The sequence below is a fragment of the Drosophila eugracilis genome, unplaced genomic scaffold (assembly GCF_018153835.1).
Source record: "Drosophila eugracilis isolate 14026-0451.02 unplaced genomic scaffold, ASM1815383v1 contig_649, whole genome shotgun sequence".
NCBI lineage: Eukaryota > Metazoa > Arthropoda > Insecta > Diptera > Drosophilidae > Drosophila > Drosophila eugracilis.
This window is the reverse complement of record NW_024573535.1, coordinates 340,430-363,613: the sequence shown is the minus strand read 5'-3', so window position 1 is coordinate 363,613 and position 23,184 is coordinate 340,430. Positions and strand designations below refer to the sequence as shown.

The 23,184-nt window shown below is 39.2% G+C and overlaps 2 protein-coding genes across 5 annotated transcripts in view; one reads left to right on the top strand and one right to left on the bottom strand.

Annotated features, from left to right (window-relative positions):
- Positions 1 to 23,184, top strand: part of LOC108103100 (low-density lipoprotein receptor-related protein 2) — a 156,828-nt gene that overhangs the window by 104,352 nt on the left and 29,292 nt on the right. The window lies entirely within an intron of this gene.
- On the bottom strand, positions 17,696 to 18,768 carry LOC108103104 (suppressor protein SRP40-like). The gene is made up of 2 exons (XM_017208473.2): positions 18,142 to 18,768; positions 17,696 to 18,082 (listed from the first exon to the last, which is right to left on the bottom strand). Exons 1-2 carry the CDS (start codon positions 18,528 to 18,530, stop codon positions 17,860 to 17,862), a joined length of 612 nt encoding a protein of 203 aa, XP_017063962.2. The 5' UTR covers positions 18,531 to 18,768; the 3' UTR covers positions 17,696 to 17,859.

Sequence of the window (23,184 nt, the reverse complement as noted above, 5' to 3'; positions counted from 1 at the left end):
CACACACTTGAAGAAGTTGACTGATTTTTGCCTGGCCACAGAAGGTACCTCATTACTGATGGACTAGACCTAGTTGGGAATTATTAGTACCCGTGGGTGAAAATTTTATTATTTACATTTTACATGGCACTTGACATGACGTTTACATTTTCTCTACATTTGACATAGAAATTTACATTTTCATTATATTTGACAATGAGATTTGTCAGTTGATCTTCAAATATTCCAGGGTTTAATTTTAAATTAATTAATATTCAAATAAATTATTTAGTTTTTTTCATAAAAATTTTAGAAAATGGTTAAGATTTTTGGGGTTTTTGGTCAGGTTTTTGGCTATTCATTTAGGCCTTAGCTGCTCTCCTATGATCGTGAAAAATAAGTTGCCTTTCTTTACATCAAGTTATATATCGTCTCTAAAAAGTTAATAAGTTTATTGTAAAGTGGGTATCATCTTAATGGGGAACAATTCTTGAAGCTATTTTGACTATTAACTGAAATTTCATGATGGATGGATGTGTGGGTTTAAATAAAGGAATAAAAGGACCAATAAAGGGATCAACTTAGCTTACAGGAGTGTGAATATATGATGGAAATATTCTTAGCAGCTCAGTTACTCAGTCATTCTATACTGATCTTGATCTTGATCTTGACCTTGAGTCGTTGTTTTTCCCTAGTGATCTGATGATCTGGAAGATAGATTCACAGGAACAATGGCCTGTACAGAGCTATAGCTTTACCTATTTTACCCAAGCAAAATAAAATTGAACAACAATCACAGGCACCTTAACCTTAACAAGCACCTCCTTTCAAATCCCTCACCCTCTAATACATTAAATATCCAACAAAATCTTAAAATCTAAAATTTCTACCACTTTATTGGACAATCTAACTAGACAAAACTGTCCCTCTACCTCTTCATTTTAATTGTCCGCTAAACCTTCATAAATAAATAGATACAGATAGACAAAGACAGGGCCAGAAACAGGTAGATAGAGACAGATAGAAAGCTGTAGATAGAGGGCAATAACAATAACAGAGCGTTTACCACTCGAACCGAGGACGAGAAAATCCTGGCAGCCAATTTAGACGTAATGGCAACAAATGTCGCTGGGTAGGGGAGTGCCGCCGTACTGTGCAATGGTCAATGGCAAGTTTTTCCACTTGTTTTTCACCACTTTCCACATCGCATTCAAACGGTTCAATTCATTCGCCTTTTGATTTCGCTCGAACGATTCTCACACAGAGAATGTCAGAGCAGGAACAATGAAGGGGAAAAAATGCTAGTCGAGTTTTCCTTCTTGATTTTCCAGTTGCCTTTTTGGCCGTCCATTGCAAGAACAAGAGCGGAAATCGTCGGCGACAGGATACAAGGATGTGTTCCACCATTGACATGGAAGCGAAGCGCAGACGGAAAAGTTCAGAGGGGCCATGATTATTTCATCCCCATAAGTAGGCAACGGAAAGCACTATTAAAATGTCCTTTAGAAACGGAAAAGGCGAAGACTTCTGGGTTAATTCTGGAATTGTATTTATCATAGGGATTTTTATCTATATATTTTTTATATTTTTTAAAAATATTTTATTAAATTAACTGAAATTAATTTTGGGCTTATAAATAATATTTAAATAATGATTTCCATCAAACGTATTTAAATAATAATCACCTCTTAACTACCATTACTTTCAAAATGTTTACCAACTTTCTTAACTGCCAAAAAAGTAAACTGTTGAACGAAATTTGCCATAAAAAAAAACCGAGAATTTCTTGAATTTTGGCAGTCGCTGAGGAAAAGTTGAAAAATGTTCAAGCCTCGCGGGACATTTTCCTGCAGGGGTAAAAAGGAATTATCAAGGAGCCATGGAAGGCGAAAACAATTTTCGAGCCTGTTAAAGCGATTTGTTATTGTTGCTGCCGTGCTGCCACTTGGAGTGCCACGGTGCGTATGAATAATGACAACTGCCAGTCGAAATGGCCAGTAAAGTGGGGCGGCTGCTGATGATGATAAAGGGGGCGAGGCAGGCCCAAGAGTAAATGGGGAAATAAAGCGTAATAGGAGAGGGATTGGGAGACAGAGAGAGAGAGAGAGAGAGAGGGGAGGGTAAAGAGAGATACCTGGACCTAAGCCCAAGGAAAAGTGTTTACAGTTTTGGGCTCGTGTCCTTTTGTGGGGAAATTCAGTTTGTCTGCTGTTTGCTCCTGGCATTTTCGATCTGTGTACCCTGGAAAAACCTTAGGGTTATATGGCATAAACGATTTCTTTGATTATTTCATGTTTTTAGGTAGTTTAAATGTGTTAAAATTTATAAATTTTAAGTTAAATTAAAGAATTTTTCGACATAGATTCTTAGAAGATTCTTTTACATTTCCAGTTAATATCTTTCTTTCATTTTAAGAATACTTATTTGTTATTTTCTTCATCTTAAGAACCTTCTTGATGTTATGTTTTTAAATTTTTTCGAGGACATCTTTGTAGTCCTTAGCAAAAATCCCTTCGGCCTGCTTTCACTTGCGTTCCCAGTTTTTTGGGCTTCTTTGTAAGCCGCTCGAGCGAGGACTCTTTCTGACATTGGCCATGTGGCAGTCGGGACCTGCTCCGCCCCCTTACTGCTCCCTCTATCCGTTTCACCACCACCTCCCCCCCCTGGCGCCTACTTCCGTTGATTGCATGTGATGATGGCGTTGATGCTACCATGCAATGTCACGCTCATGTCAACTGTCGGATTGTTATTGCACACAGAGACAGCCAGAGAAAGGAAGAGAGAGAGAATGGTATACAAAGACAGAGAAAGGTAGAGAAGGAGATGGAGAAAGAATCAGAGAGAGAGAGAGAGAGAGAGAGACGGATACAAAGGAACCTTTTGTGCGCCCTCCGCACCTGGCAATGCTTTATTATTATTTTTTAATCCCACTTTTTTCACAAATAAAATTCTATTAAAATTCTTTTCGTACTCCCTATGCAGTCGAGTTCTTTAACCATGAAATTCCCTGGAAATTCAAACTTAAAGCAGGCCAAATAAATGTCCCAAATCTGTTTTTTCCAGAAGCAAAGAAACAAATAAAAAAAAAAATGTAAACAAATAAAAGTTGACCTCCCTGCAGAAACAAAGTTCGATTTAGACAAACCCATTCAACATCTCTCCACCCTCGCCCGGAAAACATGCTAAAACATTCCACCCCCCCCTCCTTTTCCCACGCCCCTGCAATGACCACTCCTGCTCGACAACAACAACAACAAAAGCAACAGAAGCAGCAAAGTGGAAGCTTTTATAGCTGACAGTTGGCCAGTTTGAAGTCTGTGCAGTAAATTTTGGCCACCAAAAAAAACTAAACTAAAACGCAGCAATATGAGTAACGGGGAGAAATGGTAAACGCTCTTTTTTTCCAAAATTTATTGGGCAACATTTTTGGGACATTTTATGCTCGTCCGCAGACGTACAGTCAACACTAGTTTGAGCCCCATTCGTCTGAAAGGCTGAAGACCGAAAAGGAAATAAAGGAAGAACATTCGGGATAGCTTTGGGATGGCTTTTCTTTTTTGTATAAACTTTTTACTTTCTTTTAAGCCTTTTTACAACATTTTGAAGTTAATTTTTCTGAATTAATTCTTAAGTTAAAATCTTTTTTATGTTTCTTTACAACTTTAATAAGTTTTAGTCAGAGAATCCATCTCATCTTTTCATGTCACCAAATCGAATATTTTGCAGCAATTTATTCATCACAAAAATCTTGTCACGGACAGCAATTTAAAATGTATTTATTTTGACTTTATTTGATTAGTTTAAATATTTATAGAGCCAAACCTTTTTGGACCTTTTCTTGCTCTAAACTAACTTTAAGAATACCTTTTTTTTATTTTGATTCGTCAGAAAGGCTAAAGTCCGAAAAGAAAATAAAGAAAGAACATTTGGGATAGCTGCATTTTGGAAAGGCTTTTCCAGTTTGTATTTCTTCATTTTTTTAAGCCTTTTTACAACATTTTGAAGTTAATTTTTATGACTAAATTCTTAAGTTAAAATCTTTTTATGTTTCTTTGCATCTTTAATAAGTTTTTGTCAGAGAATCAAGCTCATCTTTTCATGTCACCAAATCGAATATTTTTCAGCATTTTATTCATCACAAAAACCTTCACACAGACAGCAGTTTAAAATATATTTATTTTGACTTTATTTGATTAGTTTAAATATTTATAAAGCCCAACTTTTTGGACCTTTTCTTGCTCTAAACTAACTTTAAGAATACCTTTTTTTTTTATTTTCATGATTGCGGGCGTGTTATGGCGTTATGGATGTCCTGGTGTTTTTTATCAAATGTTACTTGTATTTTGTGACTGTATCAAATTTTATTTAGTTTAGTTTTTGTGGCCGCTGCCGGCGGCGTTGTTAGTGTCGCATTTGAAATGTCAAAATTTTTATGACCCGCAGCGACATTGGGGGCGGGGGGGGCAACAGCGGCAATAACACCGATAGATTGACATTATTGACAAGCGTCGAGCGTGGAACGAACACAGTTTTGTGTTCATCAACAGGACAGCCATCCTTTTTGCTCCTTTCACACTAAATTTTCCAATTGAATTTATGGTTTTTGGGGCTTTTGTGGCCCAGTGGCTCAGTGGCTCTGCGGCTCTGCGGCGGCTCTCCTCCGCCGACTGTCTGCTGGCTTTCTGTATTTATGTTTATTTCAATTTTTCAACCATGCACTAGCGACCCAGCTTCGTCAGGCTCCCTCTCTCTCTCTACCTCTCTGGCTTTTATTTTAGTTTTTATTTTATGAATCGCCGCACGTGGTTCATTGAACCAACTTGATTAGGAAACTTTCGGGCTTTCCATTTTCCGGGGGATTTAAGATTTTTGATGGCCTGCGTAAAAGCGGCCCAGCAAGGAAATTGGAACAGGTGAAATAGTGGAGCCCTTGCCGTTGCCTTTGCCTTTGCCTTTGCCTAAATAAGCCATTTGTCAGGCTTACTGGCCGACCACTCCCCCGGCGTTCTCGTTTCTGTTAATTACACAACTCCACTGCATGGCTAGGGGGGGGCTGTGGGCTTTTCCGAGGGAAGGGGGGGTGCAGAAAAACCCTCCAAAAATGAAAAACAAAGCGAAATCGCAGCCTTTAACACAGCAAACATTCATTTCAATTGCCTCGAGTGGCCAAACGAATCATTGCCCCCTCCTTGGGCCCCCTTAAACCTTTTTGACCCCTCCACGCCAACAGCCTCTGACCCCCCCTCCCCAGGACACCCCTGACCTTTTTGCTATTAAAACTGGCGCGTTGCTGCATAAAAATTACACACACACAGAGAGAGAGAGAAGAAGAGGAACGACACGACAAATATCCCTCCCTAAAAAAAAAGGAAAAGAGAACAGGAAACGGCTATTAAGTTTATAAAAAATAACTTTAAATTGCCATGAAGTTTTCCAAAAAATGCTAAGAAGGAAAGGGAAATTTAATACCTTAAAATTCGATATATTTTATAAGCTGGAAATATTTTTTAGATTTTAATTTGTATCTCAATTTTGTAAATAAGAAAAACTCTTAATTTTGCATTTAAAAAGGTTAACCAACTTTCAGCTAATAAGTTTCTTATTTAACCAAACTTAACAAAACTTAATCTAAACTTTTCTTGCAAAGGCAGTTTAGAAGCACCGTTCATACCCCGCTAATACCCTCGACCGCAGGCTGTCCAGTGGAAGGAGTGTAATAAAAAATTGTAAAATATTTCACAACATATTTTTGTTGGTCGCACAGTCGTCTCCACTTGATGGCCATGGTCAGGCGTCGGGCGTTTTAAGCAATCCACATGACCATAAATCCAGGCGCCCCCATCCCCAACTAACCCCCCTCTTAACCCTCTGGCTTATGTTTTTTTTTCTTCTTTTGGGTGAGCAAGGGTTAAAGGGGTGCACCGCTTTTATGACGCAGCCAACGAACAACTTTCGACCACTTGGCCAGACCGCGACATTTTCATTTCCACACCGCGTTGGGCTAGGGGTTGGGAAATTCTGAGGGGGGGGTGCTTAGCCTCTACCCCTGCTATCCAACTCGGATGTTGTGCAGTTTTTGCAAACGCCTAAAAGTATTCCCAACTCTGGTTTCGGCTTTGGCATTGCCTTCACTTGGCATTCCAACAGTTTGCCGACCTATTTTTTGTGGCCGAAGATTTGCCCGTCCTTTTTTCTACTGATTCTGATGTTTTTCGTTTCGACATAACTCACAGCATACCCCTGTCCATGTCCTTGGGCCACAGTAGATCCTCTTTAGAGGGGATGAAAAAACAGACTCTACTCTCTGGGAGGACTGCAATTTCAACTTTTAATTTGGAATTTAAAAAGAGGTCCACTGATAAATATAAGAAACTAAATGATTTTAAGTTTAAGTTAAAAGTAAAATTTTGTAAAAAGATGAAAATTTTAAAGTTTTTACCTAAATTTTTACGACTTAAAGTTAGGCAACCAGAAGTTAGTGACAGATTTTAAGGGTAATCCCTCATTCGTTGATTTCCCTGTCGCTTCTTTGAGGTGAACCGAAAAGTTTTCCGAGCTCGGGGCTTGTTTTGGAGCGCCTTCCCTGCACACTCTCCACCACCCCCTCCGCCCTCCCCACGGGAGCATTCCACTTTGCATGCCAAACACTTTCCCTACGTAGTTTTTGTTTTTGTTTTGTTTTTTTTCACTGAAAATGTTTACACAAAATGAGATTTTATGCGGCAAATTATTATTTATTGCCAGGAGAGGCAAGGACTTTATCTACGCCGATAATTCCGATAAAAATATGTCGTAAATTGCAGGTTTTTCCCCCCCAGTTTGCAGCCTGCGGGGCTGTTGGCAATAATAAAAAACAAAAATGGTGGAGAAATCGTTTTGCATATTTCAATGTTTCAGCTGGGACGCCTTGAGTTATGCAACAAAAATATGTTCAGCTCTAATGAGAAATGCCAGAGGCTGGAGAAGCGATTGAGTGAGCAAGATGATTGCCAGCGATAGATAGGGATACGGATAGAGGGATAGGGCAGCGTTAATTACAAAATGAACTGACAAACTGACAAAAGCAGCATTCATCATATCTCTCAGAGCGAACTTCCACCCGCACCCCCCCTTCATTTTCCTTTTTTGACACATTTCACGGCCCATTTAACACGCGCCGAAAATTTAATTTACAACTGTCAGTGGGTTAAGTGTAGCATCAGTGCGCCAGCATGACGGTTAAGAGGCGGGGGGGGTTCCGTAATTGACCGACTCGGCAACGGCTGGCCACGATTGACATTTATTTGCATTTAATTAATCTGACATTTTAAATTAACTGCAGCATTTGGGCAGGTCGCTCGGGCTCGGTTGCTCGCATCTGTCTTGTTTAATTTTGATTTGCAACACATTAACCATCAGCATTGTTGCAGTAATGCCGCCCATCCTTGCCAGATGTCCTTACCGGCAATCCCCCAATCCCCATTCCCAACCATTCCCCTTTTGGCCCTCTTGTCCTGGCAATTTCATTCAATTGTACGTGCCCGGTACAGGACAAGGCCCAATCTAGGCTGTCACTCAAAGGCAATGCTCCTGGCGGCGCGTGGATCTCGCCTTTGGTTAGAGCCAGGACACTGCAGCCCAGCCGGAATGCACTAAGGGAAAATTTTAAACTCTTTTATTAGCTCACCTTTAGAGGTCAGAAATATTTTTAAAATTCATTCCAATAATCTAAAATTTGTTTCTTAGGCATTTTGTATTTTTGTAAATCTTAAAAAATGTTCTTTGAAAATTTCCCCTCAAAGGGATTTTTTTTTGGAAGCTTAAAAAATAAAATACAAAATTTGCTTATTAATTTTTAGCCACAAAAATATTTCAAAAATATTTTGTGGCCGTGCAGTTGGGGCATGTTTAATAAAGTCAAACAGACACACTTCAGGCCACACGTTGCACGTGCATTGCTCTTCCCATCTCTTTTGCACCGCCTATGGCCGTCTCTTTCGCTTTCTCTGTGTGTGATGGCGAGACAAAGTAAACTTTGGCGCGCAGACACGCGTAATTAAATGCAACAACAGAGCCGAGGTGGCAACACCCCCATTTCATTTTCCTACAGCCGCCTCAGCCTCCCCTGATGGCACTCCCCCTCCCCCCATTCTTTACCCATGCCAGGTGTGTGACAATTTGCAACAAATCGTTGCGACATGCTGAATGCAGCCAACCAAGCGGACCACGCCCACAACTGAGGGCGGAAGTTCAGGGACGGTGAAAAAGGGGCTTAGGGGCAGGGGTTTCGGTGACCCCCAGCAGTGGGCAGCCACAAACACATACACACGCAGCACCCCTCCTAACACACACACATCTACTTAGAAAACAGACAGACACATATGCCTCTAATGCGCTTTTGTCGTGCATTGTTAACATGCTGCGAAAAGGGGAGAAAGGGAGTGGCGAAGGGTGGGGAGGCTGTCCAGGAGGGGCTGAAAGATATTCCAGAAGGCAGGGAGACATCAGCATCATCATCATCATCATCATAGCTGTCAACACGTTGACAAAACTCTGAGCAGAGACAGGTAAAGTGGAATAGGAATTGCAAGGGAAGGGGGGGTTCCCCAAACACACCCCCTCTGGGTGCCCTGTGCCTTTTCCTGGTCACAGATGTGCTGCCACATTGACAAAGTTGTTGGCAGTTGCCAGGAGATTGAGTTCAGAAAAGACCCTGGCAAAATGGGAACGTAGAAAAGGGCCAGGGGTAAGGGGAGAAAGTGGGGCTAGCAGCTGCTTTGCATGCATTTTCCTTGGCTTCCGTAAGAACCCCTTTTCCGTTCCGCCGCTGTCTTTGCTGCAAATGTGTTGCTTCCGTCAATTTGCAAACCTTATCGGAGGCTCTCCAAGAGACACCACCTTAAGCCAGGGTACTTGGAGAAAAACTTACAAGAGGGTAATCAAAATTAGTTAATAATATATTATTTACTTAATTTTCACATTGCTATATTTACAAACTATCAGAATTTTAAATTAAAATGAAAAAAATCTTCGAATCTTCCACCTTGAAAAGTAGTTCAAAAACCATAGCATACAGTTTTGGGCTTAAGAAAACTCGAAAAATTTTATAAGCCAAATTAGATCCATACTTTCTCTCAGTGTTCTATCACACTGCCACAAACTCCGCCCGGCAGCCTGATCCTTTTGGCTGTCGCATTCGTGTCGAGGTTTTGTACAATTTCATGTTTAATTTCCATAATTTATTTATGTGTCCTACGGTGTATTGGATTCTGTGTTTGTGTGTGTGTATAGATGTATGTGTGTGTGTGTGTGTGTTCTGTAGTGTAGTAGTGGGGTAGTGGTACTAGTTCCCCTATGCAAGTGTGTGGGCTTAATGCCTAATCACAACTACCATCATCATCTAAAGGAGATGCAGATAGATGCTTAGTCACTCTGTCTATCTAAGTACGCACACATATAAATGTGCAGGCGTTTGGATATCAGTGTCGGTGTATGGGTGTCTCTCTCTCTCTCTCTCTCTGTGTGTGCGTGTGTAATTGGCACTCACGTAGCCATTGATTGGCAAGATTTGTTGAAAGCTCCCTGAAAACCCCCCAAAAACCAAATTGAACCCAAAAACCAAAGTTGGACAACCATTTATGTGGGCATGTATGTGTGTGTTTTTGCGGGTCTATCTATCTATGCATCTATCGGTGTGTGTGTGTGTAGGTGTATGTTCTTTAGATGGCAAATTAGTCGAATGAGTATGCCATTTGGCAAAAGAAAATCAAAGACGACAGTTACTTAGCGTCAGGTAAACTATTTGCATTTACCAAGCTGGAAAATGGAAATTTTATTGGCCAAAAAGTGTTTATTCCGTTGAATTTAAAGGTGTTTTTGATTTGAATTGATATTACAAGAAGATAATTATCTTTAATTTATTATAAAATTCAACTTTCTTTTCTACATAAGGAGTTTCTTTGTAAAGAAGGCAATTCCCTGTAAAGGCGACCCTCGAAAGATTTGCCCTTTGAAAATATCAATATTACCCAACTTTCTTCAAGCCTAAACTTAAGTATTTTGTAAACCGCAAACCTTCTACTAAATATCTAACACTTTGACAATAACATTCGAAATGTCAAAGTTCAAAATTATTGATAGTTCAAAAAGCAAACACTACATGGGCCACCCTGTATGTAGAGAACTAGAAATAGTTCTTCTTTTTATCCTTTAAGAATGTTAATTTAAATTAGCTTGCCATATCTTCAAGTTCCCCTAAAATTGTACGAATATTCCAGCTGTGCTATCTTACTTGTTCTCATTTTTTTTTTCCTGGCAGTTTTCCTTTCATTTCATTTTGTCGCTTTCGTTTTTCGTGTTTTCCCGTTGAATTTGCATGCATAAATATTTCAAAAGCGCGCTCCAATCTCGGCCAACAAAACAAAACGTTTGCACTTGGACTCCTTACAACAATTGCCACGCCCATAGTGGGAGCCTAATGGGTGGTAGAGGTGTTGCCCGCACACCTCTAATATGCTTTCCATGGGCGAGAGCAAGGGAAATGGAAAAGCCAGAGTCTCGCTTAAAAATGCCCGACAAATGCGGGCACAAATGAAATGAAAGTTCAAGCAAAATGAAATTTCACAACACGCACACACACACACACACACTAACACACTACATTGTGTTTTGTTTTGTGCGAATTTTCAATTATTTTTTACTATGCTAACTTTGCACTAACAATGCTTCGAAAACCTGGGCAGGGGGAAGTGGCAGTGGGAGACACCGGAAGGTGGCAAAAACATAACATGCACTTACAGTCACGGCACGGACTGTTAATTGGCTTTCGGGTTCCGGAGAATGGGGCGGAGTCTCACGAGCACCGGGATTAGGTGCATTTTCCATGCCATTTTCCACCCCATAATCCAAAATCAGGCCAATTGTTAGCGCCATCAATCAAATCGCCGCTTTTATTACAATAATCTTGCGGGCAGCCGCATTTTAATGATAATTATCTGAAACCCCCCTTTATGGCTGCCACTGGAATGTATGATTTACTTCAATAGCTTACTAATTAATTGTTCAGTTGGTAGTTATAACCAATAATAAGTTCAATAAGCCATTTGTTTAGTAGAAGTTGGAAAGTTACAAAGCCCTAAAATTACGCTTTCTCTCACCTTGACATGTTTTTATTCAGAAATTTTCTACTTTTAATACTTAAATGTTTATGTTTATAAAAAACACATTTCAAAGACTAAAACCCCTTCTTATAAATAATTTAAATGAAATAAATAATCAACTTTCGATTAAGCTGTAAAGTTTTGAAGGCGAACTTGGCTTTTTGTAAATATTTTTAAATACCTTATCCTCTTGGCCCCCCTTTTATTCATTCTTAACACTAAGCCCCTTGTCAGAGTGGGTAGTGATGGGCGTGTCTCATAAATACCGCCCTAAATGCGCTCACATCCGGTGCTCGACAAACTCAAAAGAGCGACTGGTGTTAGGTGGGGAAATGCCCCCCGGAAAATCCCCGCTAGCGACCTGAAAAGCCTTCGCTTTAGCTCGATCCGGAGTTGGGTGTCAGAAATGTGTTATTTTCAACACTATTTAATAGCGCAGCAACAACAGCGAAAGCAATTTCGAATCCTCAGACCCCCCCCTGCCTCCAACCGTTTTTCCCGCACTTTTCCCATCATTCCCATGCAAGAAAATTGAATTCAATTTTTCCCCTTGCTCCTGCTTAATGCGTTCGTTTGCTATTAACTTGGCCAACAGCTCCTTGTTTTTGTTTGCTGTTTTTTAGTTTTCTGTTTTTGTTTTTGTTTTTGTTTTTGTTGCTCGTGTAGCTTGGCGTGTGACATATGGCCAACAACAAGAACTCGCGGCTTTAAGGCACTTGCTAATACCTGTCCTCAACACGCTCTTATTAGAGAGAGAAACTAATTAAGTTGATGGGAAGTCGTTGAATATAATTTAAGTCGATAGAAAAAACATAGAAAATGTGAAGAAGAAAAGAAAGAAATATGAGAAATTCAATCATAATTCTGCATTTAAAAAATATTATAAAATTAAAGCAAAAATAAGGAGGGAAAAAAGAAGTACAGCTGAGGGCTCCATCCACTTTCCACTTGCTAACTCCAAAAATCACAATTAATTTAACCAAAACTAAATCATTAAGTATTGTTTATAGTTAAAAATTCAAGATTTAATAATAATTTTCACATTTGGCAACTGCTAAGACGCATTAGGCATACCCTTGAATGGCCACAGGTGTAGGGTGTAGAACAAGAAACTCATTTGGCGTCGCTCACTTCCCCCACTTCACACTAGAAAGAAACGAAAAGCAAAGAGCACGAACTGAAAGTTTCTGACCCCCCCAACAACAACACCCTTCCTTCACAAATTTCCCATTTCCCGCCTTTCCTTCTCCCCTTTTTTCCTTCTTTCCCTTTCTCCACTCACTTCCCCAGCAACAGCTACAATCGCGACTTTCATTGCATTCTGTGTCAAGGATCTCTTTGCTCCATTTTTTTTTTTCTCTTGTTTTGTCTTTAGTTTTTCCGCCCACTCTGTCTCCCTCCTCTGACGCCTCTTTCTCGTTTCCCAACTCTCTGATTTTCCTGCTCAGTTTTGCATTTAAAGTTAAAACTGTTTTGTTTTAACAAAAACAACTGGAATCGGGACATTATCATGAACTGGGCACTGAAATTTAAGGGTATCCCTTGGAACGCACTATCGTTATTGGATGCACTGTACGAAAATGTAAAGAGTAAAGTAAATGCGTAAAATTCGTGGGAAATCTTCTGATAGTTCAAAGAACTCTTAGATAAAATGGTAAAATACTTTAAAAAATATTTTAAAAATACAAATTTTTATATTCTTGGAATGCTTTATTTTCTTTATTTTAAGATTAGATAAAATATTTAAGAAAATTCCTTACAAAAGTTGAGTTTCAGTTTTCCCACCATTTCACACCCTTAAAAAAACTTTTTGAGACTTTTTTTTTGCATAGATTTTTTTGTTATAGCCACATAAATAGTGCGTTTACCATAATGTCTTAACCCATGAGGTGCACTGTAATACCTTAACCCACTTACCATTACTATGGCTGTTTGTTGGTGCCTTTGCCATTATGACCGTGCCATAAATATGCATAAAAATGTCGACTCGAGTTTGAGTTTTGTTATTGCATTCTGCATTTTGCAGTAAGCCACAAATGGAACTTAACTTTTATTGCACTGCCCTTTCTGCCCCCTTCTGGCCCCCCCCCTTTAACACCACCAAAAATATATATGAGGCGGCAAAACCAGACCCCAACTAATGTTTCCATTTAGTTTTGGCCATGTGTTCAGATAGAATCGTTGCCATATTATGATGTTATGCATTGAAATGCAGTCGAATGAAGGGGTTCTCTGGGCTACCAATGGGTGGCCAATGGAGTTCAGGGAATAAGGGCATATATTACTATATATATATATGTGACCAACAAAAGGGGTGGTTGTCATTTGAGTGTAGTTAAGTGGGGGGAAAACCGAACGTTGGATAGGGATTGTGAAATTGTGAAAATAGTAAAATGGGAAATGGGAAATGGGGCTAAGGAGACGCCTCGAGCATTGCATGACAAACGAAGCGACACATGAAAAGTGGCTGCTAGTCAGTAAACTTGGCGGAAAAGCAGTCAAAATTGGGAGGGGAAACGGTTAGCGGTTAGTTGGGAAAGCGGTAAGGTAAACCGCTCTCGATTTGCATGCAAACAAACTCAGGTAAAAGGCGACGGACGAAGTGCATAAGTTTGCAATTTACTCGAAAGTTTATGAACTGCCTCAGGGGTACTTGCCTTGCCTTGTCTTCCCTTCTTGTTTCCTTCTCCCCGATTTTCCCGCTTTTCCTTTGTATGTGTGTATGGCCCCTTGCATATTTATAGATAACGATATACAAAAATTCAAAAAAATGTATTCTATATGCTTATGTTTACTCTTTTCCTGCTCCTTTCACCCTTTCACCCTTTCACCCTTTCACCCTTTGTTCATTTGCATTTTATTTATGCAGTTCAGTAAATATCAATACGGCTGATATTATATATATTTTTTAATGTTTTTTTTACCAAATTAATTTAACCAACGTTTAACCCATAAAGAATTCTGTAGCCCCAGACAACCCTATAAATTATCAAATGAAAACTCATCGAGAAAACGCTTTTTGGCCAGAAGATTTCGGCACTTGTAAAGGCTCTTTGGGCTTCCTCTTCCGCCCTTCTGCATTTAAATATTTCAATTAATATTTTAAGAAGCATTTCTCCGGCAGTCAAATAATTCAATTCATTTTTCCTGCCCCGCTGCCTGGTTTTCTGGGCTCTTCAATTTCATTTTCATTTTCATTTCGTTTTGTGACATTTTACAAATGGCCGCAAGATGGCGTTGCATCAAGATGGAAAACCAGGAAGAACAAGAAACTAGTATATGTGTGTGTGTGTGTGAGAGGAAAACTAAAAGCGCAATTTAAGTGGAATTTTGTTATTATTTTCAGCTTTTGTTTTGTTTTGTTTTGTTGGTTTTTTTTTTTGGTTTGGTTGGGCCAGGATTAAAGGGAAGAAGATTGCCATTGTCACAGAAAATTTCTTAAATGTTTTGAATATTTTATGATGGCAAAATCTGCAACCGGCAGAGCAGAGCAACAATGGCCATAACCGAAAACAATGGCCAAAGGACTGTAAATCCTTTACCCCATCCTCTTACCCCCTCCTGCTGCCTCTGCCCAATGTGTAGCTGTTTGTGCTTTCAGTTTTCAGTTTTCAGTTTTCGGTGCCTCAACAAAATATTCATGGGAATAATATGCTTTTAATTAAGGCATTCTTTTTTACCCACCGCTCTGAGCCATTTCATTTTATTTCCATTTAATTCTCATTTGTTTATTCGGATCCCCTGCAATTGACATTCGTCCAGGGGCTGCCATAGGGTTTTTCCGACTCCAAAAGTCTTCCATTTGCATATCAAAAGTGCGGCGGGATTATCGCGAAGATTTAAAGGCAAAAATAAAGAAAATGTTATGCCAAGATGGGGCTGTGGATGACAGTGCTGAGGGTTCCTTCAACTTATACTTCCTAGTCTGCTAAGACTTTTGAGTTTCTTAAAGATTAAACTAATTTTGTAATTATTTTCTCTCTTTTCAGGTAAACCCAATGCAATGACAATAAATATGAACTAATTAAATGATAAAAGCCATAAGTATGAGCCTAAAAAATAACAGGTGAACTGATATCTTATCAAAATAATATTTTAAACCCAAACTTCAGCTTAAATTTCCACGAAAATGGAATGAAAAGCTTTCCATAGAATATTTTTCATAGTTCCACACAGCCACACCGTCACCTATTCCATCCCGATTAATGCTTTGCATTATTCCGCGGGGACAGGCGCGTTGAGGGTGTGGGTTTTCCAAGAGCTTTTTGGCAGGTGGGACATGCCCTCGATGACTGATCGGTGGCCATTTCCACCAGCGGAAGTGAAAAATAATGCATGGTGCGGCAAAGTGGCGCATTTAATATTTCCGCGCCACTAAGCCAAGTCGCCCCACCCACTAGGGCCGGCCATAAAGCCACCGCCCCCCCCATGCAACAGAGTTGGTGCAAGCCTTAAGTCTGCTTTTAACTCCCCTTGAAATGGCCTGCATTTTGACGGGGCAACGTGTTCTATACTTAAATTTGTACAATTGATACTTTCTTAGAGAAGCTTAGAAGAAAATAATCGATTACTATCGATTATTGATGATAAAAACTAATAAATAATTAAAAAAACTTCCTTTAAAAGTTTTCCAAACCTTAAAATATTTTCATATAAACTACAGAACTCAAAAAATTTTCCAACCTTTTTAATCAAAAAATCTTTAAAGGTCCAACCACATAATTTCTTTAAGTGTATCTCATATTGTTTCACATGTAGGAGGGTGGATTGTGGGCCATTTTGCGGACGAATGCATTGCAGAAATTCGGTCGTGTGCTGGTGACCCTAAATCACTGGCCACGACTGTGCGGCCAGCGACACTTGCCGGCAATTGTTAACCCCCTTTCCCCCTTAAACCTTCGCCAGTGCTGCAGTCATCGATTATTAACAGAGGAAGGCGACGAGAGAGGGAGACATTGGCTAAGGGCTCCGAATGGGTTAAGAGAGAGGTGTTGCCTGTGTAGTGGAGGGTTAACGCTTCCACATTTGGCTGCGATTGACCAACGACACCCGAGGGGTTTTCATTTCGTCCTCCTCTTCCGCCCCTCTTTAACCACACTTTTTCGCCCTACACCCATGACCATGCCCAGTTTTTTTTTCTCCTCCTTTAAAGTTTAAAGTTTTCCCTTTAGGCCATCAATTGCTGGCAATTAAAAGCCGAATTGCATTTTCCAATAATGCTGGCATGCAACGCGATTTGGAAGCCAAAACCCGGGACCCTTAACCCTTCACCGCCAATCCTTAACCCCTGGCCGCAGTGGCCATTGTTTTTGGGAGCACAAAACGCCGGCAAAATTGTTTGGCATCGTTTGGCCTAATGCTAATTTCGCGCCGCCTGCCACCATAAACAACATCAGGGCTGGTCACACCGACTGCCCCTTAACCCCATTGACCCCTTGACCCCATCACTCCCCCGGCGTAACCTCTTAACCCCCCCCGACGGCCAGACCACTTTTTTGCCCTCTGCTTCGGCGGAGTGCGCGTGATTTCATTTTGAACGCGCTTCAAATTCAAATTAATGCGACACAAATGTTGCACAGAAGGGAAATGGCGAGTTGGAAAGCATGAAAAGGAAAGAGACAAATGAAGGGAAGAACCATGGAAAAGAAAATGTAAAAATAGCCAATGTACTTATTTACCTTTAACGCCACAAAAGCACATTAAACTTTAATTAAATTTTTGAAAATCATATTAACTTTCCTCTCGTTATTTGATGGTCCAATGATTATTTGAAAATTTCTATAAAAATAAAAACCCGACTGTGATTCTCCTTTAGCTGGTCTTCTCATTTTCCTCGCCACGTAAAGAAAATCCCACAATTTGCAATTACTTTTGTTCTCCATTACATGACAACAGGCCCTTATTTTCAAGGTCATTAAGCATTATCCACATCAAGATCAGAGCACCGTGCTTATGGCCACTTAAAGTTACTCCATCCAGCGTTTCGTTGAATTCCTCTGCATTTTGTTGGCCAAGTTGCATTCAACTTCGAGGCGAGTCAATGCCATTGTCCTTTGGGCCGGGACAAAAGGATTTTCACTAACAACAAGGCAACAGGGCACCAAGGGGGCGGGACATTGGAGAAAGACGGCGAGAAAGAAAGCCATAATAAAGCCGCACAACAACACGAACAGAAAGAAAAGCAAAGCCGGTCGTGGAGAAATCCTTTTGTGTCAACATTAAAGCTGAGCTGCACATACAAAACAAGCGAGTGTTAAAGAATGCAATGAACAAATATTATTCGCCTGTAATTCTTATTCCTGAAATATTTTTAACTCATTATACCTTTTACTATATTGTTTTGGTTGGAAAGTATGTAAGACGTCTTGGCGTCCTAGGCTGGCTGTCCCTCTGGTCCGTCCGCCTGCCCTTGTGAACGATGATATCTCTGGAACTACATATTTACCATTAATTTGCCATTAAAAAGTTATTAAGAAATGACGGTTAGGTTATTAGTGGTGAGTGTACGAGGATTGTATGTTTATTAACAGCAGGAACAACATGATGATGATGGCTTGAAAATGGTGTTACATAGTGTGTGAGATTAGTGTGAAACAGTGTTAAAAAGTGTAAAAATAGTGTGCAGCATATGAATGAATGAATATGAATGAATTAGTATGAAATGGATGTAGAGCTGTCTTCTTGCTTTTTATGTTTTCGATGCTTATGGCCATTTCAGCAGCTTTGCGTGTCGCCTTTTTTTTTACAAGTCCCAGGACTTGTATCTCTCTCGCGGGATCACCTTCTTGAAAATCGTTCCCGTAGAGAAACGACGATAGCCACAGCGGTGGCCAGAATTAGGATGAACTTGGTCCATCTCCACTTCGCTTTCCGAACTCGAGCTTGAACTCGAGCTTGAACTCGACCAGTTCCAATTGGATTTCATCCTTTTATTCTCATCCCCAGATGAAGAACTAGAGCTAGAGCTAGAAATAGAGATAGGAGTAGAAAGGTTTTTGACATAGAGCTAGAATTGGACACTTACACCCTGCGCTTCCTGTCCGACACGTTTCCCAACTGGCCACGCGAGCAGCCAGGACGTTCACGTGATTGGTCCTGGGGGCTATCTTCAGAGCTTGAGCTGGCGAAAGAAGGTATTGAGGGTGAATACAAGAGCTCCTCATCACTTTCGTCAGAATCCAGATCGTCCTTCTTCGGTTCGACCTCCTTCTCTTCAGAGCTAGAGCTGGTTACCGAAGATATTGAGGATGAATCACTTTTGTCAGACGGCTGTTCGTCCTTCTCATTATTTTCGATCTCCTGCTCCTGCCTTCTCCTCGAGTTCTCCTCCGGCTTCTGCTTCTCACACTTGTCTTTCTCCTCGGCCACAGCTGCGGTCTCGACTTCCAGGTCCTTAGGTTTCTGCACGTCCATGATCCTAATGTAAAAGTTAATTACCTTCCGAAAAATATTAGGATCTGATCGACTAGCTCGACTGGAATTATCTCGAAGACTGACTTCCTTCGTTCGATTTTGATAGGTTACGATGAATTGCGTTTTCGCCGCCTTCTTTTCTTGCTTGCTTCGGCTTTTCAGTCTAGTGTTGGGAAACGTTTAAATTGCAAGTTTTGGTCATGAAAACCGTCTTGCAAACTTTTAACAACCTTATTTATCGAAATCACGGATCACAGCTCGGTTTTCTTCGACTCGTTTGCTACGGATTGCTTGGATCGCTACTAGTTTTAAATGAAACACCTACGTATTTAATAAACTTAAGTAGGTCGCATACCCGTTTACATACTTGGATTAATTTGTAAAGAATGTACATTTTTCCACACAAGCGCACCGTTTTTAAGGTTAATATTAGTCGATAAATACCGTAATCGAAACATTATGCTCTGTAAGCTTATTTTCAAATCCAATAATAGGTAATTTGATAAGTTTTATTCCATCTTGGCAATTTGCATTTTAAAACATAAGAAAACATTATCTGAAATCAACTTAAGAACGAGATGACAACCCCGATTTCTCATTCTCTTTCTTTTCTTTTCCTCCTCTCTGTCGCACATTAAAGTTGCGGCAAAGTTGTGTGTGTGTGTGTGTGTGTTTTTGTCTGTCGCAAAAAATCTCGGTGGCTGAGATTTCTTTGATTTTTTCATTTTTGTTTTGGTGTTCTGCTTTTGGCACGTTATTCCCTAGCCCCGTCTCTTCTTTTCGCTAATCCTCCCTCTCGCTCTATTTGTTTGGGAAACGTGCCGAGCAGTGGAAAGAGACAGGTGGAGCGGCTGGGGTTGCAGGGGCCGCGAAAAAGAAAGCAGCCTGGCGTGCATTTTGGCAGGCATTAATTTCTCCCGTGTGTCACATAGAGGGAATTCCCCTTCTCCCACTTCAATTTCAGTGTTTTTTTTTTTTTGCTTTTGGAGCTGACAAATATCAGCGAAAAAAAGCTAGAAAGCGAAAACCAACTGGCTTGAAAGGTAAACCAAAAATTAAAATCATGAAAGAAGGAAATGCGAAAATGTTTATTTGGGAATTATTTAATTTCAAAGGCTTTAAATTTCTTGAAATAATTTATAGCCTTTAAAATTAAAAAATTCAATAAATATGCATAAAAGAAAAGAGATTTTAAATGTTGCCAGACAACAATAATCATAACTTTAAAAGCTGTACTTTTAGTATATATTTATTATGACATCTTAAAATACCGAAAAGTAGCTATGCTATGCATAAAGTAGCCAGGTTACCTGCTCTAGTTGTTGTTGTTTCCTATCGGTTTGAGTTTGAGTTTTTGTCGTTGTTTGTGTTTGTTGCCTCGGCTAGTTTGAAACTGTTTGTTTTTTTTTTTCTTTTTTCTTTAGTTATTGGTGTTTTTGGTTGCACAACGTGTTTATGGAGTCACTTTTCTCAGCTTCCCAGATTGCCTGCAATGTCACGTACATATCTTTCACCCGCTTTGTCCGCCCACTTTTCCGCCTGCTTGGGATCTTTTCTCCTCCATTATTGCCACTATTGACAAACAAATTAAGCTGCCATTGTTAGAGATTTTAAACAAGCTTAATGCTTCAATTTAAAAATCGTAATTTATCAGAATTATACTTTTTCTATGGGTTCAAGTTTAACCTATAAATAAGGTTTATAATCAAGGTTTAAGACTTAAACTTTAAGTTAAATTAAACTATTATTTTTATTTCTTGTTTTATTTGCCTCAAAAAATATTAGTTTAACGTACTGTTTCCTTTTTCTGCTACTTTGTTTAAGTAAAAGTAAATCTTATTATTTGTTTTTTCTTTGGGGTTCAAAATTTATGAACTGCTTGTTTGTGTGCCATTAATTATGCCAGCTTTTCGGATCGCAGGGATTATTATTAATATGTTTGTATGTGTAAGTGTATGTGCATGTGTACTGGTCGTGTTCCGGATACGGGTCGTGGATCCGGGATCCTGGATCCAGGTTTCAGAATCCTGCATGAAAGTCCTTTGAAGTATTTTTCGCTTTTGTTTTGCTCATTGAATGTGCGTAAGGTCATCAAATATAAATTGCGAGTGTCTGCGTATTTCTGCGTATGTATCTGTGTTTTTGACCTGCAGTTGAAAGCAGCAAATGCGAGGGCAGTTTGATTTGTTATAAGTTAAGCTATAAAAATATTATTTTATATATTACAAAATTCAATTTCTTAAAATAAAATATTTTTGTAATATTTTTTTTCTTCATAAATTAAAGTGTTTTTTTGTTTTTATTATATAATATATAATTATATACATGGAACATTTTGCACCCCCCCTCGTTGTCCATTCGCTGTTTACTTTTCCCGCCGGCTGTGACGTCGTCGTCAACGTCATCGTCCGCATCGGTGGTCCACATATCATGGGCCAGGGATGCCGGGTATAGAGATGCAGGATCCACGGTATCCATCCATTGGCTTGTTGCCGCGGTCGCATTAACCCTTCACAGCCGTTGCGGGTCGACGTTGGCGTCGTCGCCCACGTCAGCGCTAAAAATAATAGGCCGCCTGTGTGCATACAAATGAGTCCCAGGACAGAGCACTGAAAAAAATAGAACTTTATTTAACAGAACTTATTTAAGTTTTAGTATATTTAGAAGTTGATATATATATCTAAAAAACGGAGTTTTTATCGCTTTTTTTTGAATAAAATCAATTTGATTGAGACTTTTGGTTAAGATTCAGTCATTTTTGTTTATTAACCTTTTTCTAGCACAGCAAAACTGTTATAAAAATTTCATTATATTTAATTTAATAACATCTAATTAATAAATAACTCAATTCCTGTTTTTTATTTATGAAACTTTTTTCGGCTCGACTAGTTTGTTTTTCCCATCAGAAAAATCAATTTATCTTTGAATATTTTAGGTCAGTTATAACCACAAAACAAAGTTTTTTTTAATATATATTTTTAAAATCATTTAAATTATATAAAAACATATTTTTACTCTTGAAACTATTTTGTAAATTCTGTTTTTTTTTTGTGTGATTTTTGGGTGGGAATGGTAGACGAAGTGCAGTTTGGGTTGGGTGTTGGCTTCGCGCATGCAATTATGCCAGCTGCCCCTTCTGTCCCATACCCCAGAACCTGCAGCCCCCCTTCCCCCCTGAAAACCCCCATCAACCGCACGCCCTTTTCTTTTATGGCCATGCTCTGGCGCCTGTGTGTCTGAGTTTTTGCCTTTTTTATTGCAACTATTTGCATGACAGCGTATAATAATTTACTCGTTAAAAAAAAGATTCTCACTTTGGTGGCATAATTAACGGCATCTCTGCTGAAGCCCCCCGTTCTATTTTTTTTGCATTTTTTGTATTTTTTGTATTTTGTTTTTGGCCAAGTTGCATTTGGTTGTTGGCCTTTTTTTGTGAGTTTTATTTTAAGCCCCGTTGTCTGTTTATTCTTGTCCTTTTCGCTTGCCCCTTTTGATGGCATATTTATTTGCTTATTTATATTTGTATTTATTTAATTTCTTTTGCTCCTTGGCAGCCTTTGTTTGCCGGCCAGGTTATGCTGCATAAATATTTAATTTATTTCCATTTATGCGCCTCATTCAGAAATAAATTATTATTATGCTGCCACTTTGACTTGCTCGTCTTTTTTTCCCCAGCTTGCTTCGTATTTATTTGTCTGCTTTTTTATTTAACAAATATTTTTTTTTTATATTTTTATAAACATTTCGTTGTTGCACTTTGAAATTTATCACATTTAATGCTGGAAAATTTGTCATGTGATTTAGTGTCACGAATTTATTTATAAGTTAATGCCGGAATATGCATTTTATGGGGCATTTTGCAGAGCAATTAATTATTTAAATAAAATTATAAATTAATCACCAGCTGGCAAGCCCTTCGACGCCCCGCCTTAACCATCTGCTGCCGTTTTTGAATCACGTACGAAATCACATTACTGGTCATGAGAGGGTTAAGCGGCTGTGGTCATCGATATATGGCTATTTGTTGAACGAATTTATGGGTTAAGCTTTGGGTGGGTGGTTGTATCTCTCTAGAGAAGATACAGCCTAGCAGCTCTGATGTTAATGTTAAATTATATATTATTTAACTTAGAGCTTAAATAACTTAAAGGCTCATTCATAGGCCTATAAAATATATTTCAAGGAGCTATGCAAATTAGCTTAATTACATTTCGGTAAATATCGAAATCGATCCATTAAAATCCCACCTCTAGGCCATGCCCACCCACTGGAAAGCAGCCCGTTGAAGGAATTTTAATGCGCTGAATGGGAAATCAAAGGCAAACATTGTAAACTGAGACGTGCCTCGATGCGAATGCCCGCAACAATTTGCCGGACATTATGACGCGGCTTCATCGCTTTCGCATTACTTTTGCCGTTTTCCATTTTCCGGCTGAATGTTGCGCTGGGCCCCTTTGCAGTTTCCCTTTTCCGGGTTTCTTGACAAAGAATATCAGCTAAGTACAACACTTTGATGGCATTTTGTATTAGGGATTTATTTATTATTGAAAGCAAAAACTTAGATTTTCAAAAATATTCACCTTATTTTGCGAAGGATATTAAATTTATTAAACTTTATAAAATTATATAAATAAATTATTAAAGTTTTCAATAT